The 11,481-nt window shown below is 39.3% G+C and overlaps 1 protein-coding gene across 1 annotated transcript; it reads left to right on the forward strand.

Annotated features, from left to right (window-relative positions):
• Positions 1 to 1,036: 1,036 nt before the first annotated feature.
• Positions 1,037 to 9,817, forward strand: Taf9b (TATA-box binding protein associated factor 9b). Its single transcript, XM_048417669.3, has 8 exons — positions 1,037 to 1,119; positions 2,700 to 2,819; positions 3,427 to 3,508; positions 3,859 to 3,995; positions 4,074 to 4,208; positions 5,251 to 5,326; positions 6,975 to 7,085; positions 8,091 to 9,817. The coding sequence occupies exons 1-8, from the start codon at positions 1,066 to 1,068 to the stop codon at positions 8,252 to 8,254; spliced, it is 879 nt and encodes a 292-aa protein (XP_048273626.3). The 5' UTR covers positions 1,037 to 1,065; the 3' UTR covers positions 8,255 to 9,817.
• The last annotated feature ends 1,664 nt before the right edge of the window (positions 9,818 to 11,481 follow it).

An 11,481-nucleotide genomic window follows, 5' to 3' on the forward strand; every position in this document is an offset into this window, starting at 1 on the left:
GGTCATTATTTATGGGATGGCAGTCCAAATAGAGACCAACAAGAAGGCTTGCTACACAACTTTTATCAAATATACAGTATAAAAGAAGAATCTCCCAAAAGCTGTATTAGAACACAAACAGCAAGAAAAATCTTTGACTCCGCAGCTAAGAGTGCTAACTGCTCTTGCAGAGAAGATAGGTTTGGTTCCTAGCACCCACATGGTGACTCACACCCTTCTCTAACTCCAGTTTCAAGAGATCTGACAGTTTTTCTGACCTCTTTGGACTCCTGCATACATGTGGTGCATATATATGCACTCAGGCATACATGCATACACAGAAAAAGAAAACAAATATTTTAAAAATATTATTGTACTATAGGAATAAAAGGAAAATTTCATTTTATTTTGAATATAGGTGATAGCTGTTTTTTACTTTGTTTATATTTCCCTTTTAAAACTTGCATACATCTATTAAGAAGAAACGATAGTATAACTCACAGAATCCACGAATATATTTGCTGACGGAAGACAAAAATGAAAAATTGTCCTATATTTTTGGACATAGCCTGTTTATTGCCTTATTGCAATTATTTAGTCTTACTGCTTTGTTACCAGTTGTACAACAGAAGACTAAATTAAAGAATTAAAATGAACATTGATTTTCAACTAATAACACTGTGTATAATTACTTTTTATATATTGTCTTATAAATTTCCTACCCAGTAGAGTTGTGTTCCGGGTTGTCTTTCTAAAGGCTAAACAGTATAATAAAGGGAAAAGATGATAGAGACAAGGGACTGCTTGTATATTGCATAGACAAGTTTTAAATCAAAACTGGAAGTCAAACAGTGCCTTTTCTTTTTTTTTAGTGTTATATACTATGTACAAGCTACTCATTTATTAGTTTCTACTTATTTGGAAGGGGTAATCGTTGTTAGTTTTGAACACAGGATAACTTTTTTAAGAGCGGGGGGGGGAGGGGAGACGCTACGGACTGAAGGTTCCCACGGGGAATAAGGCGTGACTGAGGGGGGCTGGGTGGGGTGCGTCACTAGAGTGCTTGGCCGGTCGTCAAAGTTCAAAATGGCTGCCGAGAAGTCGGACGATTCTGACGAGATGGTTGAGGTATCCGAACAGGTAAACTGTTCTACCCTAACTGGAAGGTTTTCTAAGCCCCTAACCTTTAATATGTGGGTGGTACTATTGGGGAATTTTAAATAAAACAATATTTGTTGTAACTAAGAGTTCCCTTCCGTTGCGAGGAAGTGACAGAGCCTTAGTAGGCAGGCCTAGTTCAGTCTTAGTAAGCAGTTGGTGTGAAGACGTTACCATCACAGCTCTAGAACTAAATACCGAGGCACTATGAGATGTGATGTAATTTTGTGAGGTCACCATAATAGGACTTGTTCTTAATTAATGGACTAAGGGAAAAAGACTTTATGGCCTGGCCGTTTCTAATCTAGGGGTCACGGCAACCATTTTGAAGGCAGAAGATAGTAGAACAGTTGATGCTTGTAGAAACAGGATTCTCCCACACCTTTTAAGACAGAGACTGTTAACTGATGTCTTTTTAATGGGGGGTGGGGGTCGGGAGAGTAGATGCCAGGGCATGACCGTCATAGTGCTCAAGCCCACGGGCATTTCGTAGAGGAGGACAGGTCTACAAACTTGTCTCGTGCTCTCTCTTTGCTGGTCCCTATGCCTAACATATGCTGAAAATAAAAATGGAACTGGGAACTCTGGAAAGCAAGAAAGGGCCCAGTTTGGACCTTAGTGGGATGAACGCTTCAGACCGTGAGAAGGATAGAGGGAAGAAGGTGCTTATGAAGACTTGACCAAAACCCTACACGTAAAGAATAGTGCCCATTTCAGTGGTTCACAACCTTCCTAAGTCTACGACCCTTTAATATAGTTCCTCATGTTGGAGTAATTATTAAACTTATTAAATTTTAATTTTATATTATATAATTATTCATATTTACATAGAATAGATTTAAATATTAAATATAATATATAAAATGTTAAGATTATTAAATTTTAAATTATTAAATAGAGTTATTAATTAAATCTCCATAAAGTTATTCATTGCTACTTCAGAATAACTGTAATTTTGCTACTGGTATGAATCATAATGTAAATATTTGATATGCAGGATATCTGATATGCGACAGCCCACCCACCAACCCACCCACCGCAATGGGTCTTGAACCACAGTTTGAGAACCTTTGGTCTATTGGGTAGGGTTGTCCGATTTAGGAAAAAAAAAAAGAATTCAAGAATGGCTAGTTAAATTTGAACGTCAGCTAAACAGCACATAATTTTGTAGTATCAATATGGCCCTTGTAAATGTGGTAATAACGCTTACAAAACTGTATTCATTGTTAATGTGATTCTCAAATGTAAGGGGAGGTTGAGTTCGCCAGGGCCCTGTTCACCCTGAGACAGGTGGAGGAAGGGCCTCTGCGGGAATTCCAGGAAATTCCAGGAAATTCAAAGGACAGGAGGTCATGAAGGGGAGTGAGGATGGTGGGAGCAGAGCTGGGGTCGTCTGCTGCCCAGCCGCCCAGCGTTACTAGGGCGACTTTTCGGCATCTCCGTCTGGGCGCCGGCGGCCACCCGGGCTCCGGGTAGCCGCGCCCACGCAGGTGGGGGCCGGCGGCTGGGAACCCGCCCAGGCGGGCGAGCCGCAAGCTAGGCCCGCCTTTCCTTCCCCACAGGGGTGGAGCCCGAGCGAGGAGGAATCAGCCTGCCAAGCTCTCGCCCTGGTGGAAGACTCGCAGGAGAAAATGGAGCCCAGCAAGATGGCGCCTCCCAAGAACGCTCCTAGAGATGCATTGGTAAGCGCGAGGGCAGCGAGACTGAGGCGCACTTGGAGGCGCCCCGTGTGGCAAGCCTGACTGAGTGCCTGGCGGGGAGGCAGGGGGTTCGCGTGCCATGTGCAGCTGGGCGACATAGCTGGAAAAGGGCAATAGGGTTCCCCTGTCCCTGGGGCGCCGTCCGCGCTGCGGGAACCCCTCTGGAGGGGCGCCGGCTGCTTCAGGGCTTTTGTCTCCTTAGCGCCGGGCCGCTCCCCCCCCCCACGCCCCTGCCCAAGTCTGCAGCCTCATCGGTTCACCCAGTCTGTGAGTCCTGACTGCGACATACATGGGTTCTGATGCTAGCTTTCCTCACTGTCAGATCTGAAAATGACAGCCAGCTGGACCCACCCCTACCTCTGCCTAGAAAGCCAGTCCAGGCCTTTCTTGTGTCTTTGCTCCCACCCTTGCTAAAATAAAAGTTATTACCAAGAGCATTTGACTGATTTTGTGTGATCGCTGACACTGGAGGAGGCACAAGGCGGAGTTTGGGACTTGGTAGCAAACATAGAAATATGCCTCCAGTCCAGCTTTGATTTCTTTTATCTACATTGTGCATCTGGCTTATTGTTTTTATTTGAATCCACAGGTGATGGCACAGATCCTGAAGGATATGGGGATCACTGAGTATGAGCCAAGGGTCATAAATCAAATGTTGGAATTTGCTTTCCGTAAGTTAAAAAAGAAACTTGACCTTGTTAATTAGAAAAGATGATTAATTATAACACTTTAAAGCATATTCTGTTACCTGTCTAGAAATGAGTAAAGCACTAAGGAGGAGCCCAAGTTAAGGGACAGCAGTATTTACATATAGCATGTATGTTTAACTAAAGTACCATGCAAATTGGACAGCTATTAAAACCAAGACAGAAAGGTTCCAGAAATTAGTGGAACCTTTTAAAAGGAGCCATAAATAAATATATAAATAGTATTTATATATGTGTATATTTATTATTTGTATATATAGTATTTACATATATATGTAAGTATGTCTTCATGTAATAATATTTTGCTCCTAAAGGCTATGTGACTACAATTCTGGATGATGCAAAAATTTATTCAAGTCATGCTAAGAAACCTACTGTTGATGCAGACGATGTGAGACTGGCAATCCAATGCCGGGCTGACCAGTCCTTTACCTCTCCTCCTCCACGAGATGTGAGCAAACATTTATTTGCAGTTATTTTTACTTGCACTTTGAAAAATATATTTCTAATGAGGATTTTTCTCTTTTAGTTTTTACTAGATATTGCAAGGCAGAAAAATCAAACTCCTTTGCCACTGATTAAGCCATATGCAGGACCTAGACTGCCACCTGATAGATACTGCCTAACAGCTCCAAACTATAGGCTGAAGTCCTTAATTAAAAAGGTAAGAATTTCTGGCTCAGGCCTTAATCCCAGCAGTAGGGACGCTGAGGCAGGAAGACCAGGAGTTCAAGGCCATCCTTGTATCTTCAGGGCCATCTCTTATCTCAAAAAAAGGGAAGTTTCAGTTAGTTAATGTTTGGGGGTTTTTGCGGGGAGGAGGGGGTGTTTAGATTGGTTTGTTTTTTTGTTTTTGTGTGGTTTGGTTTGTTTTTTCCAAGACAGGGTTTCTCTGTAGCTTTGGAGCCTGTCCTGGAACTCACTCTGTAGACCAGGCTGGCATTTTACTCACAGGGATTCACCTGTCTCTTCCTCCTGAGTGCTGGAATTAAAGGAGTGCGCCACCACTACCCAGCTTAGTTTATGATTTTTAAAAGGTGAAAATAATAGGTAAACTAATAAAAAGCAAAATTCTTATAGATAGCACAGTATAGGTTAAAATAATTCTTAGAATTTTTTTTAATTTCCATCTAACCCAGTGGGAATTTTTCTCATCATACAACTGAACCTGAACTCATGGAGTCAATGGCAAAGCTATGAGCCACATCTAGTAGTTCATAATCTACTTTGCCATAGCTTCTTTGATGTGTGAGATCCAATAATGAAGTGTATGATATCTAATCAGTAATTAGACCTTTTTCACACATATCACCTAAGGTTGTCTCAGCACTGAAAAAGGACACCCCATATTAGGCTACCTTTGTTTTCTGGAATCTGCTGTAAGCCAGTTTTCATTTAGGCACAGTTAAAACACTGACTAGTTAAAATCCAATATTATAATACAAGGGAGTTAGTATTTGTCTCCATTCATACAGAATTAGATAGGGTCACAATTATGTATGTATGTATGCAAAAACTCCAAATATTGGATTTAAAACAGAAGAGTTCAATCTTCAGTAGCATGGCAAAAAGAAAAACACAATAAAAACAGACATTTTTTTCATTTGATTATTCACTAATAACTCATATCAGCAGTTATTTCACTTTTCATCAAGTTTAGGTGTCAAATGTTAACATTAAAACTAACTTGTGTTTAAATCCCCCAGGGACCTAACCAAGGAAGACTAGTGCCTAGATTAGGTGTTGGTGGTGGTAGTAGCAGACCTGCTACTCCTAATGTAGGTAAGTTAAAGAGCTAAATGGCCCTTCTGGACAGTAAGAACAATGTCTCAGCATGTGCCTTTGGACAATAACCAAGGCAAAATGGGAGTCAGAAACTCCAATGTGTTGCTATTCATAATTTTAATCATCAATGAAAAAAAAAACACAAAGACTGACTGATCCCAAACGAGATTGGCACAGCTGCTGTTGGCATAAACTGTGGTTCCAGAAACACTTTGTGTTTCCACTTTCTGTGCTTCACAACACCACATACACCCATGCCAGCTACCTACTTACTGAGAACGTAAAGACATGTCTAGATAAACTGGCTATAGGTTCAAAGTTTAAAATCTAAAGAAAGCTCAAGGATGTTAAAAATAGGTTTTAATACTTACCTTTTAAAACCAATACAAGAACCAGCCTGGGTGACATAAAGGAGATCATGCTAATTATATATGTCAGTAAGAGCCCTCAAGCTGTGGCCTATAATGTATGATAGCTCTCCATCATGCTATGTACATTTCTGACAAACGATGTTCCAAGCCTATCTTATATTTGCCAAGCTTTAGAATCAATCACTTCTCCAACTAAACCTTAGTTCATTTAGTGAATAGTATTTAGGAACTCTTATATGTAATGATTTAAAAAAAATAAAACAAGTTTTCTGATTTTTTTCATATTTTTTGACTTTTTTTCATGGTTTGCAAAAAAAAATCCTTTTTCCCTTGTATTAATTTCATGGTTCTTGCTGCTTTTAACTTGGTTCTTACCAGTGTCATTGTATGTCTAGTATAAAAATAATTTTTTTAAAAACTGGGTCTTAATCCATAACCCAGGATAGCCTTAAATTTGCTAGCCTTCAGTCTTCTGAGTATTCAGGTTACAGTTGAGGAATGCTGACCAGCTATGATTTGACCTTTGAGGTGTGAACCATCTCTGCATTCTCAGGATATGAATTTGCATGTCAGATAGGAATTTGCATGTCAGCATTTTAAAGCTGTTATTAGTGAGGTATATATCTCCAATAACCTACATAAAACCTCCAGTGAACAAAAAGTTACATATGAAATCTGTAACTTTAAGTCATATACTGCTTACCTGTATTCAAATTAATTAAGTGAATATCAAATTTTTGCTTTGTTGTTTCTGTGAAAATTACCTCACTATGTTGCCCACGCTTGTGTTGAACTCCTAAGCTCAACTGTTGAGCCTGTCTCTGGTTCCTGACTAGCTGACTACAGGTGTGTGTCACTGACCAAGAAACAGCAGGGTGTAATGAGCAGGTACAAGTGGCAGACAAGTAAGCCAACTTCGGTTACCAGTTGCTTTTTTTACATTTCAAGTCATTTGTTAGACATTCTTTAGAGTGTAACACCTAGAAATCTTAATCTAAAATTTCTATTAAAGATGTAATCTTTAAAATTAAGGAAACTTTTCTTTAGCACAGTAAACATACTTCCTAAGGAAAAGTAAGGGGAAAAAACCCGAGAGGGATTACAGAGGAAGAATACCCATTGTAAAATCGTTTTAATTACTCTGCCCTCATATTTTTTTGCACCTCCCATCAGCCCTCTAGACTTTGAAGGTGTATTTCTGTACGCTATGGAGTAGAGAATATAAATATATAAGAAGTCATCTAACTGCTATGATCTGTTCATTGTAACTACAGCACCCCCACAAGCAGTATCTGTTCCAAATAAAGTTCCAACTCCAGTGTCAGTGACAAGCCAAAGATTTGCAGTGCAGATTCCACCTTCTCAGTCCGCACCTGCCAAACCAGGTAACATGATATGGATGCGGGGACAGAATTCATGAATAACTTTCAATTATACAAGTTTGTCTTACTGTAGGAAGACTGGCTTTAGTGTCACAACAGGTTGATGGGTAGAACTGCAAATCAGTGATCTTTGAACAAGGTCTCTACCATTAGGTTAAGTTATACATATACCTAACATTTCAGGAGGGTGGTATATTGAGTGTTCTCTTCAAATTCTAAAATACTATAAACTAAAAGAATTGGGGTTCGCAGATCTAAGGTATCTACAGGGAAAAGCACTTCAAGTAAAAACCCAAGAAAATGATACCATTTAGTGAAGAGTGTGAATGATCCCACTGTAAATTAGTGTGCCTCATTCATTCTCTAGGTGGCAGCTGTGACTGAAATGTTAATAGACTGCTAGCATAACAGTTGCTTATGTGTATGTCCAGATTGCTTCTTTTGAAACATTATCACCATACAAGAAATAACTTAGGTAAAAGTTAGCCTAGCAAGATGGCGCTGTAGACAAGGGCACTTGTCACCAAGTCTGATAACCTGGGTTCAATCCCTAAGACCCAGATGGTGTAAAGAGAGAACTACCCCCAAAAGTTGTCCACCGATCTTCACGTGTTCCATGGTGCACACACACATAAGTAACTAGATGCAATTCTTTTGAAAACTGCCCTATGAAAGAAGCATGTCTCCTGGCCTCACACATGAATCCAGTACACTAAATGCTAATTACAAGGTGTATTTAAAATAAAACAAATTTTGTTAAATTTGCAATAATTTTAGGGAGAATTATCTATACATAGATGAAAATATACTTATGCCTGATAAAATCACTACTAGCAAATTTAAGATAAAAATTTTTAAAGATTGAATCCCACTCTTAGTAATTCCATGTATCTCTATGATGTAGTTGTGTGCTGTGCTAATGAACTTGTATAAAAATTACATTCTGCTTTGCTGTCTATTTTTGTATCGTGGGTAACTGACATCTGTGGGGTTTCCTTCTATTTATAGCTCCGGCCACAACTACAGTCCAAAATGTTCTGATTAATCCTTCAATGATTGGGTCCAAAAATATTCTCATCACTACCAACATGGTTTCCTCACAGAATACAGGCAGTGACTCAAACCCACTGAAGAGGAAGCATGATGATGACGATGACGATGACACGATGTAAAGAATAAAGTCTGTTCCACAGTTATTTTAGTGCGTTTGGGCCCACATGGTAGACTGAACAGCCTAGGTCTTAAGTTTTATCTTAGAAATATAGTAGCGGTATTTTTCACATTAGATACACGATAGGTTTCATTAAGTACAAATATTTTCTCAGTATGCTTCAGATATACAAGTCCTTGTTTCTAGACAGCTTTAGTCTCACCATTTTATTTTTAGAAGCAGTTTTGTGCCATGTCACTGACAGCAGAACTTAGATTCCAGTTCCTGGTCTCATTTACATTTAAGCATGACTTTGTTAGGTCAACTATTCACACTGTCACCTTTGCGACCAAATCTCTCAATCTAGTAAACTTTTTGGAAACAGTGGATTTAGAAGGGTGCTAAATCCATTTTGAATGTATTTGGGTTTGGTCTTTTCTAATTCCCCGCCTCAGCTGCCTATCTAGATGCCATTCAGTTTCTGTTCGCACCTCCCATCGCCTTCCGTCACTTGCCATGGCACTTAAATAGAAGACTGTAACTGGAATTTGTAAAACACCTAGCATTTTGTCGTTCACTTGAACCTGGGCGTCTGCATTTGCTTTTTCACTCCCGAACAGAGCAGGCGGTCTCAGCCCTTCCCTTCTTTGCCTGTTAGCTTAACTCACTGACATCAGTTCCATTCAGTTGCATTCCAACTTGATAGCCTCACCATCTTTCATGTTTATAATTTAACAGATATAATGTAAAAGCTGCCTTGGTAAGTAATTTACACTGGACCTAGATAAAACCACTGAAATTAAGTGTTTTTGTTGTTTCTTTATTCTTCCCACCTGCATACATGCTTTGATCACTACTGATTGAACCAGTCTATTGGTTTCATTCAGATCAATCTTGCTACTGAGGACGTCACACATAAGATCAAGCCTGAAACTAGAGTCTCATGATTCTCCTTCCCCATAAGGCCAACAGGGAAAACAGATTAGTGTCACCTGACTCCATTCCCAACCATGTTTCTAAACACTTTCTATCTTGTTTTTATACATACCTACAAGACACACTGGGGAAGACTGCAAGGCTTTTGAGTATAAAAAACACTGATTTGCCAATACTGGAAAAATGTAAACACAAGTTCCCAAAACCTCCATATTAATTAGATTTTATAGCCATGGGTCATCAAACTTACTAAGTATCGGCACAGGATGGTGTTTGACACAACAGTACAGTAACAAGACAGCAATGTCTCGTCCCGGTTTGTATGTTTAGGAATGTTACGGAAGGCTGAGCTGATCAGTATCACAAGAGAAATGTGCACTCTACAGCACTCATGTCACTACTTGAATGTTCTCAGGGAGGCAGAATATTCAGCGGCCTGGCTTCTACTACTAGTTTCATTACCAAACATGTGACCTTACTTTACCTCTGAGCCTTGTTCACTAGTAATGGGAAATACCACCTACCCTGCCTACCTCACAGGGATATTGTGAGGGTTTAGCTGGTGTGAGAGAAAGTTCTCAAGATTGTAAAAACTATAAGTAATTATTAATGTATTTGTTGCAAAATTATTAATAAAAATTTAACTTTATCAGTGACCTTTTATTTCTGACTGAAGGGATTCAAGGAGGTGAATAAGGCAATAGTAGAGCAATTCAGATTATCAGGGGACAGCTTGCTTTTGCTGGGAATTGGCATTTGGTTCATAGTAAAGAAATCAATGAAAATCAAATATGGGCTTAAAATCTTACAAACTGAAGATGCTCTGTATGATGGGAATGTGTATAGAGATCCCTGTCCTAAACTATAACTGATGGGTGCTTCTGGGGAGGAAAGCCAGTAGACAGGTTGGCAAATAGCTGTACACTTTTTGGTTTCATGTAAATCTCAATGCCAGGGGGAAATTGGGTATTGAAAAAGTTGGAAGCAATGAGCAAACTGGAAGTGGTGATGCATACTTATAATCCAAGCCTTCAGGAAGCTCTGGCTGGTTCAGAATCTAAGTTTGAAGCTAGCTGAACAATAGTGTAAAATAGTGGAACCCTCCCCCCCAAAAAAACCCAAAATGAGTTCCTCATTTATAGTATGGGAATTCTGTGGGCATATTAGGGGATTGAAAGTGATTTTACTATTTAAAATCTATGCCTTTCAACATTTATCAAGTTACACTATTCTAATTTACATGTACAGGAACAGTTCGATCCTGGGTATCTTATTTGATAAGGTTTTAAATTCCTTCAGGACAAAAATCCTATCTTATACTCCGTCCATTGTGTCCTAAGTACGCAGTGGTACTGAAATATTTGCCTATTTGCCAAACTACCTTTTCTTTTAAGCTTGTTTTTCTACTCAGTCTCCGTATTAAAGATCTAAATAGGGGGCTGGAGAGATGGCTCAGGAGTCACTGGGGGCTTTTCTATGACTCTGGTTGGATTCCCAAGACCTACATGGCAGCTCACAACCATTAGTAACTCCAACAATCTCTTCTGGCCTCCACAGGCACTGCACACATGTAGACAGATGTACATGTATGCAAAAGACCCATAAACATAAAAATAGTCAAATTCTAGAAATAGAATCGAATAGTAGAATAGAATAGTAGAATAGAAAATCCTAGAAATAGAATCTCATAAAACACTTTAAAGATACAATAAAAAACTAATAGATGATGCTGTCAATTAGTAAAAAATGCATGGATATCTATTTACAGGGTTTCTTGTTTTTCTGTAGCTTTGGAGCCTGTCCTGGAACTATCTCATGTAGACCAGGCTGGCCTTAAACTCAGAGATCCGCCTGCCTCTGCCTCCCGAGTGCTGGGATTAAAGGCATGCGCCACCACCACCCGGCCTAGTTCTTTCAGCTTCAGAGCACTTGAACTAAATATTGAAAGGTTGGGGAGGGCAAGGAGAATCAGCAGTTAGGTAAAGCTCTAGTCCAACAGTAACATTTACTTACAACATCTAAGCTTCATCTGCAAAATTCCTGCTGCACAAACCAGGTCTGATACTGTACATAAAAATAGTACATTGTACAATTAACTACAAATATGGAGAAGCATATAAACTAGAATGCAAAAGAATTAAGAAAATAACTGGAGTTTTCACAATTTCTGCTTAAGCAACTGCCAAAATGGATTTGACAGTGGCAATGAAACAATGTCTTCAACTCTGATAAACTGATATTCAGGCTCTAACTATGTCTACATAACCAAGGGTAATTAGATAAACATGAGTATCTGTATTAAACAGACTTTGT

The sequence above is a fragment of the Myodes glareolus genome, chromosome X, assembly GCF_982192425.1.
Source record: "Myodes glareolus chromosome X, mMyoGla1.1, whole genome shotgun sequence".
Classification (NCBI taxonomy): Eukaryota; Metazoa; Chordata; class Mammalia; order Rodentia; family Cricetidae; genus Myodes; species Myodes glareolus.

What these genes read in the sequence shown, in the direction of transcription:
- Taf9b (XM_048417669.3), top strand. Translation starts at nt 1,066, where the DNA reads ATGGCTGCCGAGAAGTCGGACGATTCTGACGAGATGGTTGAGGTATCC. An exon ending in TGAAGTCCTTAATTAAAAAG is followed by an intron (nt 4,209 to 5,250) that starts GTAAGAATTTCT and finishes TAAATCCCCCAG; the next exon opens with GGACCTAACCAAGGAAGACT. An exon ending in ACCTGCTACTCCTAATGTAG is followed by an intron (nt 5,327 to 6,974) that starts GTAAGTTAAAGA and finishes TTGTAACTACAG; the next exon opens with CACCCCCACAAGCAGTATCT.